Here is a 20,515-nt window from a genome sequence, read left to right on the forward strand (position 1 = left end):
CTGTGTTCAATAACGCATACTCCCAGGTAAGCGTGGATACGACAGCAGCCTGAAAGGGCTCCCCCAATGCCTTTAGTTACATATATGAAAATACAAACTGAATTCACACAGATGAATGAAGAAAGCAAAACTCAAAAGACCTTTACCCCAAAACAGCGGAGCACATAAACCAGAAAAGAAAAACCCCTCTCTTTCTACTATTCCCCTTCATAGCGCGCGCGCGGCCGCTTTAATGATGCAGCAACCGCGGAAGCCAATGACAACCCACTGATGATGGCGGCATCGGCGCTGCCTCTAGTGACATGGCTTTTATCCAGACCGGTGTGAAGTGCGTCATTTCCGATTGGCGGGGCATGGCGACCGTGGAAGCTACTGCTAACTACGCGGCTTCTGATTGGTTATCCCTTGCGCCCAATAGCAAACCCCGTTGTTGGAATGTGCAGGGAAGATTCCCGGGCGGTAGGCTCCGCCCTTTCCTTTTTGCTATCGCCGTCGTAGGGAGCGCACGTCCTGCGGCCTGGCCTTTGCACCAAGCACGCGTTCAAGTAAGTCGGGGTCCGTGGGGTTCTTTACGCGCCACCTTTTCCGTTGCAATAGGAACGTCTGGACCGTGTGTAGTTTTCCGTTTTGTTCGTTACGCGAGTCTGTCTACTGGAGAGCAGGGCTAGCCGACGTCCATGCAGGACGGGGTGGAGGGATGATATGGCGGCCATGTGCTTCCTTATTCGGGATGGAGAAGGCCTCGTTGGAAGAAGAGGAGTCAATAAGAGGAGTCAATAATTTTGCTGGGAAGAAAAGCAAAAGAGGATATATTTAAGGCTCAGGACCCTCAGGTCCGCTGTATGGGAGGGATAAATGCTTTGGAAATTTGACTTGTGCAGGGGCAAATGGAGGTGGTGAGGAGCGTCTATTATTACTGGCCTTTTATTAAAGAAATATAAAGAATAGCGGAGAAAGAATATTGTAAAGGTCATATAGTAACGCAGTATCAGAAAAAATAGCGGGGAAAGAACTAATTATTGAGGGAGAAAAAGTTGCTTTTTGTTCCTAGTAAGCAAACCAGTGAGAGTCTTGTCTCCCTTTTCTGGCTTTTTTGCCATTAGGAAGTTGACACTTAAAAATCGGGTTCCATGAGATTTTCTCTTCTATGGTAGTGAGAACTTCTGAAACAAAATAATTCTTAACTTAAAAGGGCATTACTGAAGAAAGGCTCGGTATGGTTTGAAAGTGTGATAGCACTGTATGGCTCACTTGGGAGTGTTTATTCAATAAAGTGCAACTTTTTCCGGTCCCTAATTCTCTTTCCACTATCCGTCTTTTAAACATGTATCTCATGGCTGAGTTAAGACACATGGTCTCAAGCAGAAGGCTTTTGCATCATTGTCTAACTGATTTTTTAAAAAAGTAGTGATGTCAAAGGTTGAACCTATGTGAAGCATTTGCTTTGCTAATTGAATTAAGTTCTTTCCTTAGAATGCTCACTAGGCAGCTAGTGAGGTGCCTAGTGTGAGATATCTGAGGGTAGCTCCTAAGTATAAGTATATCCCAAAATTATGAGGGCAGCTATTTCTATTCCCCAGGAAACTGAGGCACTATGATTGATCTTAAAACCAACTGGCCTGTTACATGTGATATCTGTAAGAAAAAGCATTTGATGACAGCCAAATGTTAAAGAAGTTGCCTTTCTTTTTTCAGAATGCGATACGTTTCAGCTTACCTTCTTGCTATCCTTGGAGGCAATGGGTCTCCAAACAAACAAGACATAAAGAAAATCCTTGACAGTGTAGGCATTGAGACAGATGATGAACGCCTGAATAAGGTGAGTGGAATATGCATGAGGTGGCAGAAAGGGTGTTCTTGTTTGATTTGGCTGTAAGTACAACTTTTATCGTTCAGTGGAAAGGATGCTAATATCTTGGACAACCTCTTATCACTGTGAGAGAGGCAATTGATTCTCTTGACTGCAAGTATCAGCTGTGTGAAATGAAGACTTACAAAATGGTATCTTGGGCAGGTTCCTCAGAAGTGTAGAACGTTCTTTTTCTAGAGCGTTTCTGAGCATTTTAAGTCATCTTGGGACAAACTTTCACTCTCCTGAATTGAGGTGAATTGGAGTAACTTTAATAGAATACGTCCTCTGTAGCAGTGAGGACAAATTGCTCAAGGACACTTTTCTGACCAGGTGTTCGAATATAGCGGGTTGGATCCAGGCTAACAAAGCAATGATATGTGTCTGCTCAGAGGTAAGCCCCATTGAGTTGAGTGGGACCTTCTTTCAGGTAAGTATGAATAGAATTGTAGCATAACTTGATTGCATTTAGGCAGTGGGATTTAAGCAATTCATGTTCAACTTTTTGCATAATTTCAGTGGGACAAAGTGAGTAGTCTGCACCCAACCTATTGTGTATAATCAAAAACTAATTAATTGAATGCTTAATATTAGTCAATTGGGAGAGTGGTTAGTCAATAAAAAGTCCTAATTGTACCATTGGGTTTTTTAATTACCTTAATCTAATGTTTTGGTGACGCTTTCCCTTCCAGCAACCCCCCCCCCCACCGAAAAGATAAGTTATAGTTTTCCTTGTGTGCACAGTATTTTAAACTCTTCAAACTTACTCTTGTTTCAAAGTACATCTAACCCAATTAAAACATAAATAAAATAAAGCTCGAGTGAACAAAAATATTTTAAATTCATGGAGGATAAAGCTATCAATGGCTGCTAGTCCTGATAGCTATATGCTATCTCCAGTATACCTATGTACACCAGTTGTTGGGGAACATGAGTGAGAAAGTGCTGTTGTCCTCATGTCCTACTCCACACAGGCAGCAGGTTGGCCACTGTCAACAGAATGCTAGACTAGATGGACCTTTGGTCTGATCTAGCATGGCTCTTCTTATGTTCTTATAAAATCTCCCCAGTTGATTATTGGAATGTTGAATTTTCGTTCTACTTGTAAAAATAGCTCTCAGTTTATTAGAATGACTCAAATGAGATTCCAGGCAAAAGTCATAAGACAAAATTTAATCTCCACTAAGCCTGTTGTCAAAAAAGTGCCTTGGGATCACTGTAGTCTTCTTTAATTACAGCTTCAAAAATGCATCATGCATCTGAGGAGGTGGTAACCTCTGTCCAAGAGTTCACTGTGGCACAGTGCAACTTATGTAGAAGAGCAAGGCCAGTTGTTTTTTAAAGTGTGTCGAACTGAACTTTTTCCCCAGCAAAATAATAAAAGAGACATACTCCACCCATTTTCTGTAAAAACATAAGTCTTGCAATATCAGGTTCCAATTTCTCAAAAATCCTGCAAAATGGTTGGCTTTTCAACCAGAACGTTTGCCTTGCAGTTCAAATGCAAGTATTCTATTCTTTCAGAAGAAACAAATATGCATACAGCAGTTTTGTTGACATTTAAATTATTGGTGACCTTCTGCTATTCTGAGTTTGGTTCCATACAATGTTCCATTCCCTGTGTCTACAATCTGCCTTCCTTTTTCATCTTTATTTTAGCGTCTGAAGTAGCAACAACTTCTTGTCTTACTCAGCTCAACTGTTAACTCAGCAGCATCAACAATGCATGCTTATGTATGTGGTTAAAAAGTTAAGCATACTGGAACAGTAAAGCAAGCTCTGCCAACAGTAATGTAGGCAGGGCTTGCTTTGTAGGGGGAATGTAAGGGGGTGTGAAGCAACTTTTAATGGCTCAATTGTAGGTGGAGTACATTTGGTCATTGTGTGTATGCAGACTTCTTCAATTACGAACAAAAGAATATGCACAAATGGAGTTGCTTACATTGTGAGCCCTCCCCTCTTTTCAGTTTATTTCTTTAGACTTGGGTAACGTAATTTATGGGGATTAATATTAGAGAGGTTTGCAGGATTTTTCTGTGAAATTTGTGAAGGTAGCACATCTGATTGTTTTCTTCATTGCACAAACATTTCCTAAGTTGACTTCAGTGAGTGTGGGTTATGAAGTAGCCCGTTCTCTTTGAAGATTTCTTATATAATGCTTTCCATTTGCTTCCCACAGGTCATTGGTGAGCTGAATGGGAAAAATGTTGAAGATGTCATTTCCCAAGGTGAGTTAAATATGAAGAAGGGTTTTGTAAGGGAATGGAGTGACTCATTCTTTGGCATTGAAGTCATCAGCGCTGGGAACGTGCTGCTTCTCACTCAGATGCTTTTACTATTTTGCTTACAGCATCCCAATGCAAAATGTTGCTGTGGACTCAGTGACCTGTTCAGATGACATTCCACAGCTTGTCGGTTATTTTAACTCCTATGATGAGCCGCAGCACCTGTGGGTGCTGGGTTGCATATCCAGCCTCCACACTAGGGTTGTTGCATTGTGGAAACACATCAAGCATGGTTTATACAAGGGGTAAGCAACCCATGGCCTGTTCTATGGTTATGTGAGGGCTGTTTAACCCTCACATAATTCATGCTTTCTGACCTCATACAGCATAACTTCCAAGCAGGGGTTTAGAAACAAGCTGGCGCCCTTGGCTTGTCATGGCGTGTTGTCAATGCGACCCTCCTGTGATGCAGTCAGGGAAACTGGTATCATCAGCCTACAAAGATATGCCTATTGGCTTATCTTCCCTTTACACTTTACTCTAGTTCCGAAATCACTTCATTTCTGCCCACTGAAAGCTTGAATTTTCACCCTAACCCATGCTTGGGAGAGTTTGTGTGACATGACAACTCAAAGTGGGAGTTAGATATGCAGAATGGTGACTGCATGCGCTTGAGCCTTGCCATGTCTTACTTAACCCACCGTGGGCTGTCGTGTTGTGTAAACCAGCCGATTAACTTGAGAACGCCCAGGAACCCAGTGAGAAACACTCATCATTATCAAGTGGCCAAACATCAGTCATCGCTCTTTATGGAGAACAGCCACCCAGAGCATTATCAGTAAATACATGTGGAATTTGTAGCATATTCTGTGAAATGTAACAGGTCCATCCTAATTCCCACAGGCTCATGCTAGTACCTGCTGGGTTTCGCTTGTGGACTACATTAATTTGGGGAAACCCTCATAAAAACAGGCACTTGTTGCTTGCCTATTCATATAGAGGATGTTCTCAACAAATTGCTATAAAAAAGCTTAGTTTTTTGGAAATGTGCTAATATTTAGATATTCAAGTGTGGGCTGAACAGTTCTTTTGAAGGAAGGTTTATTTCCTCCCATTTTTTATGCATAGGTACTCATAACAAATATATGTGCTTCAGTCTCTGCTCTACTAAGGTTTTCATTCCTTATTCTCTCCTTAGGGCCTTGCCTCCTTCAGTTATACATTTTGAATCTATCAAAACCTCTATGTTTTGGATTACAACTCCCATGTGCTCCAGCCAACTTGTCAGGGTTTATGGGTGTTGCAGTTTAAGATATCTGGAGGTATTAGATTGCCTACTCCTGCAACTACTTTGTGTCTTTCCATCTCCCTCAATACATGTGGGACCAGGAAAAAGCTGAGGAAAACTCTTGAGACTTCTAAGGGCTTGTTTTTTGTTCACATGCCACTCTTTTTATACTTCTATTTGGGACATCTCACAATCCAACATTCAGCATGTCCAAGGCTGAACTTCCCTCCTAGCCCTCACTTGCCTTGTCTTTGCTTTGTATCACTGTCCACCTTGTTAACTAGTGATGAGGCCTTAATTTCATTGCAGGATACTCCCCTTTCTTTTCCTCCCAATATTCAACCTGTTGCTAAGTCAAGTCACTGCTCCTTACCCAACACTGCAAAACCCTCTGGCTTAGTCCCTTGTCACTTTTTCAGTCACCTTCACTATCCAGAACTCATTGGAAAAACTATTTAGTCCGCTTGCCCATCCTCAAATCCAGTTGCTGGCTTTAAGACCATGTGATCCTACTCATATCCTATCTTATTTTCTGATATGTCTCCTGCCTGTGACCTTCTCCAACTCTACCACTCTGCTCACTTAAATGACAGTGCTTTCTGTCTTGATGTCCCTTATGTGTGGAGCTCTGTCCCTAAATGTTTGGATGATGGCAACACTTTATTACTTGAGGCCCTTACTAATTCCCCCATTTATAGCTGAAGTATGTGTAATGACATCTGCTCACATTCATTCCTTATACCTTGGATTCATTGTCTTCTGGTATAATAAATTGTCATGAAAATTAATGGTGCTGAATGAATAATAGTCATTGGAACAATTACAGTCAAATAATTGATGTTACTGCAGCTAGATTCTTCTGCGGCAGGACTGGTGCAGCAAACTTTCAGAGCTGCTTAATAGCACTTAATTGAGGCCTGTATATTTGTTCTAAGTACGTTTTAGTACATTGAAATGACTACTTGGCTTTGACGTTATAAAATATACTCTGAGAATATGCTGAATTGGTTATAAAACATGTTTACTCTTCTGGCCCCAGGAACACCATGACATTGTTTAGATATGTATTCCTAGAAACAAAGAACAGGCGTTTCACCCCCCACTGACGTGCTTATGAAAGCCAAGGGAATCTCACTGCTCGCAAGGGAAATGCTATATTGCCAATTTCCCTGGAAGAGTTGGCATTAATCAGTCGTAAGTCTTTAAATCTCCAAGGCACATCCATCATGTACTTTGCAACTGCAGAAATTACTCCTTGCCACAGTTCTGGGTTTGGCCTCATGCAGCTAATGGAAATGAATAAGTCTCACTAGCTGCATGGAGGGCATCTCAGGTTTTAACAGGCTGGGTTTATATGATGAAACTAGGCTGAGGGAATACGAAGTTGTTGTTTCTGGCATCTCGTGTGGGATTGGTTGTCAGTAGAAATTGCTCTATTATTGGTAATGTGAGCTATCTCATGTTTTAAGGTCAACAGCTAAAAGACCTGTGGCAAAACTGGTCCTCTAGAACACCACTTTGATGGGATTGATAACTGGCAGGTCTGTCAGTTCCTTCTCTTCTGCCTGTCCTTGTCAGAAATGCAGTGAGGAAAGGGATATGCATTGAGGTTGTGGAGGTAGCAACGGCTGTGGTGAATGCAGAATTTGGCCAGTGCAGACAGAGCTCTGTCTCTAAAAAAGAGCCTTGCAGCAAATTTAGTAGCCAGGTAGGGATTCATTCCCCCTGGATGCCTAAATCTGGTTTCTGTTTCGTTGGCAAGACCTTTTCTACATGTGGTGTTTCATTTCCCTGTGTTAATCTCCACCAGGTCTCAGCAAGCTTGCCAGCATGCCAGTTGGTGGGGCTGTAGCCGCCTCTGCTGGAGGTTCCACTGCTCCTGCTGCAGGTGCTGCACCAGCTGCTGGTGAGTATTATCTATCATGAAATGCAACATGTATGCAGGCTGGGCTGGCTTTTCACAGATAGGAATCCAGAAAGTTGATACTATTCTAGGGCATAGCATGCATTTGTTATGGAATGCATTGGTGACTGACGAACTTATATGACATGATGTTGCCTTTGTTACACCTAGGCAGTTCCACAAACTATTTCTGAGGAGAAACCTCATCTCTGAATAACTGTAGAAGCTCTTATTAGCAATCACTCTTGTAAACATTTATTGAAAGGAAATGTTTTAGTCGTTCAACCTTGAAGTGCATCCTCTTCAGTTCTGGCTCTTCACACTTTCTTTGGTATGGATGCTGACATCCAGGCACACTTCTCTGCTTCATTTTGCTATACAATATAGAAACTGGAGTTTCAAAGTAATTCAACCCTTAAACCCTTTTTCAGGTGCCCTCCAGATGTTTTGCACTACGATTCCCATAATCCCTGCCCATTGGCTATGCTGGCTGGGGTTTACAGTAGCTGTAATACAGAAATCTGCAGGGCATCAGGTTACCTATCCCTGCCCCATTATGCATGTGGTTGAGTCTAACATAACCTGATGGTGGGTGGCGTCTGCCCTCAGCAATCACTATGTGGCTTTTTTCTAATTCCTAATAACTCATATTTAAGGCAACTGTGTATAGAATAAGCCTATAAGGTTGCTGCTTGGAGAATTTTCAGCTAATTGTCCAAATCTACATGTCTTTTCAGCTGAGGAGAAGAAAGAGGAAAAGAAAGAAGAGTCTGAAGAATCAGATGATGATATGGGATTTGGACTGTTTGACTAAAATGTCCTTATGCGTTAATCTGTAATAAATCTTTGTTAAAAGATGTTTCATTGTTATGGCCTTATTTACAGGCATGGCTCAGTTCAGACAACACGTTTCTAAACGGTGGTTTTAGAACTCCATGATGGAGTTTTTACACCACTGTTGAGAAATGTGTTGTCTGACAGGAAAACTCCTCGCAACAGTGGAGGGTTTTTTTTGGGGGGGGGGGGAAACATTCCACGCAGGAAATCCACGCTGTACAGAGGAGAGTTCCTTCCGTTGAGTTTTCCGGCAAGAGCGGCAAAAGGAGGGAATGTTGCTCTAGGAGAGCCACCAGGATTGTTTTTTCGCAGCAATGGCTGATGGGATATCATCTGGAGGACTGGGGGAGGAGAGAGGGTGGCGGAACTGTCAATCAAATGTCAAGATGACTTTTACAGAGCTCACAGTCACACAATGAAGTTAGAACGTGTGGGGAGTACCTCCTAAAAACTCAACAGTTGAGTGGAGTTTTCACACTGTTGACTAACGTGTTATCTGAACTGAGCATTTATGTAGGGAATTAGTTGGAATTGCTTCAGAAGTGGCATCCTGTGAGAAAATTAATTGCTGTGTTGTAATTATGATGGGTTTTCTATATTGTGTTGCATATTATTATTACATTTTTATACCTCCTCACAGCTAAAGCTCTCTGGGTGGTTTACAAAATATTAAAATATTAAAAATCAATACACACAATTTTAAACCATAAAAACAGACAACATATGTTTTTTCAACGTAGTTTAGCCATTTTCCATACATTGCTGTGTGGGGATGGTGTTTGTTTAGGAGAACATACATAGGAAGGGATGGTTGGTCCCTATAATACTTCTGTGTCATACAAGTATGGGCTCTTCCGTTACGGATCATGCTGGTCTGTGAGAGAGACATGAGAGCAATACAAGTTATATGAAATTATCATGGTGTTCTTTGCTTTCAAGTAGCTATTGGCTAGGGTATCAGACTGAAGTATGGAAAATACATCGACCGTATGAAGATAGTTGGGGGCAGGCAGGTAGTCTACCAGTTCACTGTCCCAGTTTTGATAATATTGAAGTCAGCAATATCTGAACAGCCTTTACGTTTCTACTTTCCATCCTGTTCATGAGGATGGACACAGATCGCAGAGCAACCCTATGGCACCATATTGTGAGACAATTAACTTTCCTAGATCTATTGTCCTCAACTTACAATACACTTATTTGCTTGTAAGGATTTCTGAACACAGATGTATTCTCAACAGCTTGGTATGAATTATGTATATCCCACTCACCCTGCCCCTGCAAGGGATTTCTTTAAAATGCATTCTCAATTTTAATAGGTCTCAATGCACATAATAGTGTGGATTATATTTGAATTCTTTAAAAATTGCTATAGTTTTAATACATATTTAATATAACAAAGTATAACTCGGCAGTTATTTGCTGCTCAAAAACACACGAGTGGAGGTGTACCAGTTCAGCAACTATACAGGAAGCTTGAAAAAGAATTGTGCAACTTCCTAGCAAGCACTCTGAACTTCAAAATGATTTGTTTCTCTCAAACAAGGAAGCAACTTAAAGTGCAGTATATTTTCTCCCTTCTACTTTTGTAATTTCTGACTGAAGCAAATGCACCTTAAAATTACCCCATGCTGTAGCCCAGGGGTGAGCAATATATGGCTCATGGACCACATGCAATCCCACCCTTGGTTGGTCTTGAGGGCTCTGCTGTGTTCTGCCTCCACTGCTGAATTTGTTGCTGTGGTGGTAAGCATCACACGGCTTTAGCAGGGAAGCAAGGTGTGTACTCCCCGCACACCTTGTTTCCATGATAACTGCAGCAGGGTGTAGGTTTTGAGGGGGCAGTGTGCTCCCTTGACCCCGAGAAGTTGCCGTCTCCTTGCTATAGCTGAACAACTGGGAGAAAGAACGTTGTACCTCATAGAATGCAAAAGGTTCCATGTTCAATCTTTGGCATTTCCAATACATTTGGTAGCAGGCCTGAAGGGCTGTTGTCCATGAGAGTTGATGGTACAGAACTGGGTGGGCCAATGGTCCAGTTAAGAAAAATGCAACTTCATAATATTTAAGCTGCTGTAGATCATAATAAGCTAACTACATTGATTGTGTGTGGTGGGGGCTCCCCACCCCTCTCTTCCTATTGCGTTCCCCCCCCCCTCCACTTCACAAGGCCTGTTAAAAGGCAAAAACCCTGCTCTGTCCAAAGCTTCTACATTTGGCATAAGCTCCCTTTGGCCTTAGAAACTGGGGCACATTGCTTTTCTTGGCCAAACTCAATATCCTATGCGGGCTCAAAGTGTGGGTGGTTAGGAAATGAGGCAGACTTCCCTGCCAACTTTGTACTGCTTTGTTCTTCTCTGACTGGGCTCAAATGTGCAGTTTGCCACAACGAAAATAATTATAAATTAAAGCTGAGCAATGATGGTAATAGTTGCAGGGGAAACAATCCAGGTTAAGTTTACTTCAACCAGCAAAACAAATTCAAGCATGCTTGGCCTATACAGATGGCTTGCCAAGTTTTGTCTTTGAAAGTTACAAAAGCGTCTCAAAAATAATTTGAGATGCACTACGTCCAAGTAATCTTTGCTGCACCCCAATCTTTGTAAACCACCCAGAGAGCTTTGGCTGTGGGGCGGTACATAAATGTAATAAATCATAATACTGAAGGCGAGCTGTTCAAAACATTCTGCTTCTTCATACAATACTATGTAGCTGTGCCATGAGGAAGTGACTGACATGGGTTTACTCATGTCGGATAGGGTGAGTCTTTTAGTCCAACATGAAACTATATGACTTACATCTAGTAACGTAATGTACATAATTTGGTTTTTTCAATAAATGGATACTGTGCCTTGTTAATATGGGCCAGCCACGCTGGGAGTTGCAGCTGGAGGGCACCAGGCTGATGTAGGTTATGCAAAATACTGGAATTATGTAGTGAGTGAACAGTAGGTAAACACTTTTTCCTACATCAAGCTACAGACTAACCCTCTGCCTAGGAATGCCTGTGAAAATCACTGCACTCTAGATGAAATGGCTGTCTTGGACTCAAAACAAAAACAGAGCTGTAAGTTCTTTGGGCAAAGTCCAAAGGCACTCTTGTAATAAACTGTGGACTTCTTAGATAGGCTCTGGAGTAAAAACTAGCTGGTTCTTATTCACAGTGAAGCTGGGAGATTTTAGACCAGTATCTCTAATGGGGGGAGGGATACTGTGACAGAACTATATATAATGTTTTCGTATACAGCAAGCCACATGTAGCTGTTGACATCCTTTTCAATGAGTTTGATGCCACTGAGACATATTCTTACTCATTTAATGCTTTATCATTTCATTCCATCTATTCAGCCCAATAACAGGCATGCAATTTTGAGAATGATACAATATGGGATAGAGGTACTAGGGTAAATTCTGCTGACACAATGTTTAGAGAACACTGCTGTGGTTTATTGACAGTGAAAGAAGAGACTTTGGGAGTTAATCTTCAGGGAGAGAACACATATTTCCCTCTTACCTCATTAGAACAGGATCACAACAAATATTTCTTCACATTCTCTCCCTGCCACTCCTGCCCAATCACTCCCAAGTTGTGATAAAAATATATATCTTTGTATCTCTACACAGGACAAAAGCCAAAATGGCTCCATCATGTTCTTAAAACAATAGCATAGGCTTCAGGGGAGATCAGAGTTCAATTCTAGACATTGACCAAAGGCTCCAGATAAATACACATTAATCCTCAGTTCACTACTGATTAAGGGCAAAAATGTTTAAATTGAGGCATCATGTCCCACATGTTAATCTGGTCTCAACAAAAAGGAATAGAATAGCCTCCCCTAACCTGATGCATTGCAGATGTGGACTACAACTCCCATAATCCCAAGGAAGCATACCCAATGCTGCTGACATACAGTACAGTGTAATCCAACACCTCTAGAGAAAGGCTTGAATAGAACAAAGGAGATGGGGAACTACATAGAGCAACTATTGGAACCCATTTCAGAGCCATAATTTACCATTTCTCATTACATTTATGAAGATGGCCTGACAAAAGCACTTACACCCCCCCTCCCAAGGCAATAGACAACTTGGTGCTGTCCAGATATTTTGGACTACAACTCCCAACAGCCCTAAACAGCATGGCTAATGGTCAGGAAATATGGGCACTGTAGTCTAAACAGCTGGATGGCACTAAGCTACCACCTCTCCCAGTTATCCTCAAAAATATTTTGTACACAGAGCATTCATGCTGTTTTAGCTACCAGCTTTAACAGTTTTCTTTCTCCACTCTGACTGAAATTTTGAATAAAGAAGAGTGGTTAAAATATACTGAATGGTAAGTAATCTGCACTTTGTGATCTTGCATAAGCACCTAGAAGACATATTCAAGATTTATTGGAAGAGACACATAGTGATTAAGAATTAATGAGTCATATACCTGCCCTTCACTAACAGGACACTCAAGGAAACATTACCATTTAAAAACAATTAGGATTGAATCATACTTGAATTGCACAAAATTTTAGAAAGGGTTTCTCAACATAACACCCCTCTTCCCTGATACTCTACCTTAAAAATTTAACTTGAGCCACCAAAAGCTGGTCCAAATGGAATATATATATAAATAACCACACTTCTAAATGCTCCTGTATAGGCTTGAGAGAGGAACAGAAAAGTGAAAGTCCACACTACATAATAGGTCATCTATTGAAGTTGCTTAATAGCAAATAATCTGCCTTTGGAAAATCCAATTCAAGTGGATAACTGCCCACATAAATTATCCAATTATGAATTGTTAAATAAATTAAAGTGCTCATACTGATAATTAACAGTGCTAATTTGGTGTGTAAGCTTACAATGACTTGCAGATTCCTTATTTATTTTATTTGATGGCATTTATGAATCGCTTAAAGAAATATCTAGGTGATGTAAAAAAAAGTCTTCACAAAGAGGACAATATGACTTTCCTGGGAATGCCTATTGAAAAAGGTACATTTTCATTAGGTGCCAAAAACCCCAAAGAGTTGGTGCCTTCCTAATTTACAGTGGTAGGGTGTTCCAGAGACAATAAAGGCTCTTTTATGAGCTATATTATTATTATTATTATTATTTATTTATATAGCACCATCAATGTATAATAGAGTAGGCATTTTGGGTACCACCAGGAGGGTATCTCTGTATCTAGGTTGGAGACTTGCCAGAGGTCAAGCCTGAACATCTTTCAGAAGCACCCAAAGTCCTTCCTGTTTCAGGTGATATGCAGGGTCCAAGCTTAATTTGCCATGCCATGGTGTTTTAGACGAGTTCTTATTCTGTAGTTGACTTTTGACTTTCTTTTTAAACATTCTGCTGCTTTTCCCTAACTTTTGGAATCAGTCTAACTAAAAGTATAAAGAAATAGCAGTACTGATGGGCTATGAAGTGTGCACGCTTTTGCCAGTAGAATAGTTATTTTGTGTCTCCTATCAGTAAAATGAGGGCCTTTTTTAAAGTACAGTTCTTTAATGTGATGCTATTGGATCTACTGACGTCTCTTGAAGGGACACAAACTGGATTAGGACATCACTGCTGGGGAAGGGGTGTTTAGCTCTTCTCCTTTCTCTGCATCATTTCCCCGAATAAAATCCCCATCCAGATTGCTGCTGTAGCCTTGGTGGAAATAAAAGATGAGAACAATATCAGAGTACCGGAGGCAATATGCCTATGTACAGCAGTTGCTGGGGAAGATGGGCAGGAGAATGCTGTTGTGCTCATGTCCTGCTCATAGGTTTCCCATGAGCAACTAGATGGATCCTTGGTCTGATCCAGCATGGCTCTTCTTATGTTCTAATACAGATACTTGATTTCCTTCCTCAAAATTATTGCTAATACAGGCTTTGGGGTGGAGGAATATTGGGGAAACTGCAGTGTGTGTGTTAAACCCTGTGGCGTTCCTGCTTTCTACTAGTGAGAATTCTCCTTCTCTAAGGCCTTTCTTAACCACCCACAGGAACTACTTTCTCTCACATACACCGGGTTTTGCTGTCACCAGAACCTTTAAGGCTTCTTCCCCCTTTAACTTTGTACTGTTCTCTTTATTACCTCCTTATGTTGCCAAGAGGAGAAGGTATAGAATTTTATAAACAAAGAAAGCTTTATTAATTAAAGTAATAAGTTGTTCTCTCAATGCATGTTCTCTCATACACAGTACTCTAGATCACACTCACAAACATTCACTTCATAAATCACCACAGACCTCCCTCCCTCTCAGTTCTCAATCCTAAAATCCTATCTATATCCCTATCTGACTCACAAAGCATAGCACAGAGTTTCTATAGCACACACACACCTCATCCCTCCTCCACTCACTCAGCCAATCATCACACATGTAAATCCACCATTCTTGTCACTCATCTCTCTCACACCTCAGAAATGCCCACCATAAAACACAGAGATGTAGCAGGAACATATAACTACAACCATAGACTTATTATGTACTGACGTGTAACATCACAACTCACCCACCAGCCCCACCGTAGTTCCCCCCATTGCTTTTAAGAAGAGATATCTGGAGATTGCATTGTGTATAACATGCCGATGTATTAAGGGCCAATGTCAGTTCTAAAACAGTTTGTTTACAGGGTGAAAAAATGTGCCATTTCCAATCAGCATCTGACTCCCCAGCATTATGCATTGTTAGGGATTCTCCAGTCAATACATACACATGAGCCAGTGTTGTGTATTGGCTAAAGTGTTGGACTGGGAGTCGGGAGATCCAGGTTCTAGTCCCCACTTGGCCATGGAAACTTGCTGGGTGACTTTGGGCCAGTCACAGACTCTCAGCCCAACCTACCTCACAGGGTGGTTGTTGTGAGGATAAAATGGAGAGGATGAGGATTATGTACGCCACCTTGGGTTCCTTGGAGGAAAAAAGGCAGGGTATAAATGCAACAGACAAATAAATAAATAATAAATATACCTCAACCACATTTTATCCTTCAGGGCCAATCCTATGTATGTTTTCCACTTCTATTAAATAACCCCATTCCACACTTGAATTGCCATTGCTCTTTTTGGATTTTATATACAATGATCCAGCAAGTCCTTCATAATTGTGAAGCCATTATGGCTAGGTGGTGCCAGTTTACCATGGAGCTTGTCGAGGAAAATAAAAAGTCCAACTCCCATCTGGATGAAACAGGAGCAGGTAATTATTGCTTTCATTTAGTCCAAGTTATCATTTTTTAAAGTCCAGTTTAAAAGACAAGTGCTTAGTCTGCATAACTACTTTTGAAGCTCAGGAGAGTTTCCAAAGTGATTAGTGATATGTCCTAGGAGACCTGCTGCAATTAGTGGCTCTTAATTTAGAACTACCTGGGATTTTTAATTAACCTAGTGAACATTGGAAAACATCATACTATTAACACATCTCTCCAAAACTCTCCCATAAATGATGAACAGTGACACACTGTCCCTCCTGCCCTTGCGCAGGCTTCTGGAAAGGGAGTAAAAAAAATAATTGGTTGCTTCCTACTGGATTGCAGCCTTTTCCAGGAAAGTGAAGAATTGCCTTTACGTGGAAGCTGTAGACCTCCATTTCAACCCACAGATTGCGAAGAAACAACGTCCCCTGAGGAGGTCTAAGTAATTGTATGGCCCTACAGCACAGATCCTGGATTTTGCTCTGAGTGGTTCAATATGAGCCTCTTGTTCTAATCTAAACATACTGCCTCTTGAGAAGTACGAAGTGTGTGTGCTGCACCCTGCACTTGAGCAACAGCATAGGGCAGCCTCCTCAACCTGGTGTCCTGATGGTTTTGGACTACAGATCCCAGCATTCCTGACGACTGGCCATGCTGGCAGTGGCTTCTGAGAGTTGGAATCCAAAACGTCTGGAGATCTACCTTCTGCCCACCTCTGGCATCCACCTGCTGGCTCAGGAGAAAAACAATAATGCTGTTTAAGGTGAAGACACTCCCCTACTCCCTGTCTTCCATTTACTTTATACTAAGATTCCAATTCTCAGTGCTTGGATGAGAGATCACTTGAGAAGCCTTAAAGAATAATATTTATGTAACATTATGGGTAGGATCCAAAAGTGCCCTACCGCTAGCAGAGAGCACCACCAGTTCCCGGTGCACATGTCGCCAGCACTGGTGCAGGCCCTACTGCCAGTGGCGGCAATATAGCACTTCCGGGATCAAACCCCCAAACAATTGGAAATGCAAGTTTCTGGAAGGAGCAGGTTCACAAGGAAAAGAAGGAAGTGGGGAAGTGGGCACAGAAAAAGCATACCCTCTGAGGAGGTAGGCAACCTGGTGCCCATCCCTTGCTTTGGACCACAACTTCCTTGATCCCAATCATTGGCCATGCTGGCTGGAGCTTATGGGAGTTGTAGTCCAAAACATCTGGTGGGCACACAGGTGCCTTCCACTTAAGTAGCAGAGAGGCAGTTTCCTTGCCATCAAAAGAATTGGGCAGGGAGAAAACAGCTAGGAAGACAAGGACACATCTCTTTGAACCCATTCTCTCTTCTTTTTCCTTGCTTCCTCTCTTTAACCCTCTGGCAGAAGAGAAGCTTCCTTTCAGCCATCCAGATCCCGCTGAGAGCTAGTGCAGAAAAAAATGCTGGATGGTCCAGCCTCTTGTTTCCTACAGTGGCCAGTTGGCTACCAAGAAAGGAGCATGTTACAACACTCCCCTCAGCAACTGGTATACATGGGCATACTGCCACTCATACTGGAAGTAGCATATAGCCATCAAGACTAGCAGCCTTTGATAGCTTTCTCTTTCATGAATTTGTCCAATCTCCTTTTAAAGCCATCTTGTGGAAGTAAATTCCATAGTTTCACTATGTGCTGTTGAAAGAAGTACTTCCTTTTATCTGTTCTACATCTCCCACCATCAGCTTCATGGGATGATGGCCCCAGGTTCTAGTATTATGCGGGGTGGGGGTTTAGGATTGTACATGTAGGAGCATGTACAGCCCTAGGGTCCTATCAGTCTCTCTGTGTGTAATCCCAACCACCCAATATTTTTCTTCAGAAGGTGCAGAAATCTCTATCATCAATAGAGACAGGCACTCTTCTACCTTGCCCCAAAGTTACAGTCTGATCCTATGCATGGTTTCTTAGCACTAACTCCCACTATCTCCCAAGTAAGTATGTATAGGTTTGTAGCCTAAGACATATCAACGCACAGACATCCCTGTTTATTAATATAGGGGATTTATACTAGCTTTTCTTGGCTAAGGATCTTGAGCTACATGCAGAACTTTTAACTCTGCAAATATACAGCTATTTTGCATACAAGCAATGCTGCAAATACACATGGCTTAAATTTAAAAGACTAAGACATTTATTGTGGCACACATTATGGACTCAAGCTTGCTTTTACCATTTCATACATTTGACAAAGTGGGCTGTAATCCACAATAGACATGTTAGGTGTTAATGTGTGACAAGATTTTGTCTTATTATCACAGTCAACAGACATGAAGAACAACGCTATATTTATTTACTCAGATGTTAAGTCCTATCACATATTGCAAGTCTTTCCTGTGGGACTAGCATGGTCTAATTTACCAAAGGCACATTCCTATGTATGTTTAGGTAGAGATAGGTCCTCCGACTCCCAGCATACCCTAGTAACATGCGGGAGGGTGGTCTCACTTTACTTCACACCAAAGTCCATTAACGACGCAGTCTTACCTGCACTTATTTGGGAGTAGGTCCCATTGAACTCATTGGGTAATATCCAAAGTAGACCCATAGAAGTGAATGAGACTTCGATTAGAAGAGAGCAAACCTATACACACTTATCCGGAAGTAAGTCTTATTTACTAGGGAGTGCGTCCTCCCCTTTCGGCACACGCACACCACGGACCCTTTAACCTCTACTGTGCACACGCACGCACATACACACTCGAGACGTCATAATACGCGAAAGACACGGCAACGAAAGACATTCAATCGGAGAAATTTGGCTTACTTAATGCAATAGGATCGCTCTCAAACAACAACAATCGTATCTAGGTCGAAAGCTGCCCGCGGCTCCAGAGAATGCGCCGCCAGACCCGCGCTGCGCTCTATGCACACCCACTATTGGATGCCGCCTCGGAACGCCCCTGGGCTTTCTGGGAATCGCTGCCCGACTTCTGCTATTCGGGCCCGCTGGCACCGCCCCCCTGCCCCCCCTTTTCCCACCCCGAGGGCTCTCCTGGCTCTCGACTCCGCCCTCCCCAGGGTGGCGCCCCCTCCGCGCTGCAGCCATTAGCCGGCGCTGAAACTCCTGACTCGCTCTGGGGGATATTATGACCGAAGCGAGCTCCGCCCCGGTGCGGGCAGGCGCGCACCCAATATAACGCCTCTCTTCGGGTTGCCGGCGATTAGGTGCAGGCGGAAGAGAGCAGGAAAAAGCCGGGCGGCGGAGGAACGAGAAAGGTCGGCCGCTGAGAGCGCAGGTCCTTGGGCGAGCGAGAAGAGCCGAGCCGGGCTGCTCAATCACGCAGCCGCTGCTCCCACCAGCCTCGCCTTCGCCCCCTCTTTCTCGGCAGCGCTCTAAGGCGCCAGGCGCGTTGTGTTGTCGAGCTCCCCGCTCCCCATCTTGGTCCCTTGTTGTCCCCCTTCCTCCGCCTCTCCAAGGGCGTGCGAGGAGGTGGTGACGGCGGCGGCGGAGGCGGCGATGTACCCGCCGGGCTCCACCTGGAATATCTCCTTCGCGGGCTGCGGGTTCCTGGGGATCTACCACATCGGGGTCGCCAGCTGCCTCCAAGAACATGCTCCTTTCTTGGTAGCCAACGCCAAGACCATTTACGGCGCCTCGGCCGGAGCCCTGACGGCCACGGCCCTCGTTACTGGAGCCTGCTTAGGTAAGGAAAGAAGGAAGCCCAGCGCTCTTCCCCTTTGGCAGGGTGGGTGGGGAGATCAACAGCCCCTTGTCAAGAGGGGCAGCTGCGGACTCGGATCCTTCTGCTCTCAAGGGCCGTGTAAGCATTCTGGAGCTCATGAGTGGCGAAACTGTGGTTCTCCAGATGTGGTGGCACTCCATGTCCTATCATCCCTGACCATTGGCCATGCTGACTGGGGCTGATGAGAGTTGAAAGTCCAGCAACATCTGGAGGGCCACAGGCATTCCCTGCTGTAGTTCTATCCTTTGTATTGAAGCAGGAGTTCGTTAGGTAACATGGCTCCAAATCCTATGGGTATGCACACTTCTTCTTTTAAGCAGTGACACATGGACAGGTCTTGGGGGAATAATTGTTAGGTAGTTTAGTCAAGGATGACTCCTTTTGGTACATGTGAAGCTGCCTTACATTGAGTCAGACCACTAGCCTATTTGTATAGTTTACTGCTGAGGCTAGTACCTTACTCTACGCTAAACAAGGGCTCCTTCCCATGCATGTTATTAGTGTGTCATTAAGTTACCTGTGTGTGGGGAGGAGTGTTGTATCCACTGTTAGTCTTACTTAGAGTAGACCAACTGAAAGGCTTCTAACTTAAATTAGAGTAACACCGGATGCGACCCTCTGCATGTGTGTATATACCCTGTGTATATTCCCTATGAAGTGATGGTGGTGTTACAGTGATAAAGCAAAATATATTCTGTGTAATGACATGAGGAGGGAAACTAACAAATGTTCTCTGTTTTGTCACGGAAGTGTCCCCCAAGGGCAAAACCTGACTCGCTCAACAATAATTGATTAGCTTATTATGAACTGTGCTCTCTGAAAATATTCATACACATATTGTTTGGGCTCTGTGAAGCCAGGACGATAATTTCTACCATAAATTATGTGTGTAGTGCCTTCTCTCTCAATCCTGATTATTCGCTGATCTCTTCTGGTGCCTGGAATACAATAAGGCTACATGCCCTCTAAATTAGATCATCTGCTATTTGTCTTCAAGTCCTACACACACACACACACACACACACTGCAAAGGTACATGGTGTGCAATAGGGGGCACTAACTGACTTAAAAACATAGCTGGAACAGGGTTTTAGCTTTGAAATCTTCTCTTTTCTCATAAAACTTCTCCAAAGGCTTTTTACTCTGTGTGTGTGTGTGTGTGTGTGTGTGTGTGTGTGTGGAAGAGTGTTGCTCTTTTTTAAAAAGGTTTCTAAGGCTGCAATCCTCTGTACATTTACTAGGACTTAACTCTGAGTAAATATGCTTAGCAATGGACTGCAAGAATCCTTCCTGAACATGAAGCTTAGCCTGGAGGAAGCAAGATCTGGGTTGCTGACTTACTGCATTGGACAGGGAGTTGGACTCAATGACCTCTACTGTTTCTTCAGTTCTATGGGGTTTCCCGTCGTGGTTGCATGGATCTTGTTGTATGTTTTAACAACATTAGTGGCAGAAATACAGCAGGTTGTAACACTGCATTTGAGTTACAGGCACAAGAACTATGTGGTGATGGGAATGACAATCC

The 20,515-nt window shown here is 42.9% G+C and overlaps 2 protein-coding genes across 3 annotated transcripts in view; both read left to right on the plus strand.

The window, feature by feature from the left end:
• The first annotated feature begins 442 nt into the window (after positions 1-442).
• Positions 443-8,122, plus strand: RPLP2 (ribosomal protein lateral stalk subunit P2). The gene is made up of 5 exons (XM_063117104.1): positions 443-545; positions 1,696-1,819; positions 4,029-4,077; positions 7,173-7,268; positions 8,003-8,122. The coding sequence occupies exons 2-5, from the start codon at positions 1,697-1,699 to the stop codon at positions 8,077-8,079; spliced, it is 345 nt and encodes a 114-aa protein (XP_062973174.1). The 5' UTR covers positions 443-545; position 1,696; the 3' UTR covers positions 8,080-8,122.
• A 10,337-nt stretch (positions 8,123-18,459) lies between these two features.
• The window catches only part of PNPLA2 (patatin like phospholipase domain containing 2), a 53,492-nt gene continuing 51,436 nt past the window's right edge, over positions 18,460-20,515 (plus strand). The window contains exon 1 of one of the 2 annotated variants that reach the window (XM_063117099.1): positions 18,460-18,951. In XM_063117099.1, the coding sequence (XP_062973169.1) occupies positions 18,765-18,951 (187 nt within the window). In that variant the 5' untranslated portion in view covers positions 18,460-18,764. The remainder of the gene's footprint in view (positions 18,952-20,515) is intronic. The other variant, XM_063117098.1, reaches the window with a different exon arrangement.

Source organism: Elgaria multicarinata, chromosome 2 (assembly GCF_023053635.1).
Source record: "Elgaria multicarinata webbii isolate HBS135686 ecotype San Diego chromosome 2, rElgMul1.1.pri, whole genome shotgun sequence".
Classification (NCBI taxonomy): Eukaryota; Metazoa; Chordata; class Lepidosauria; order Squamata; family Anguidae; genus Elgaria; species Elgaria multicarinata.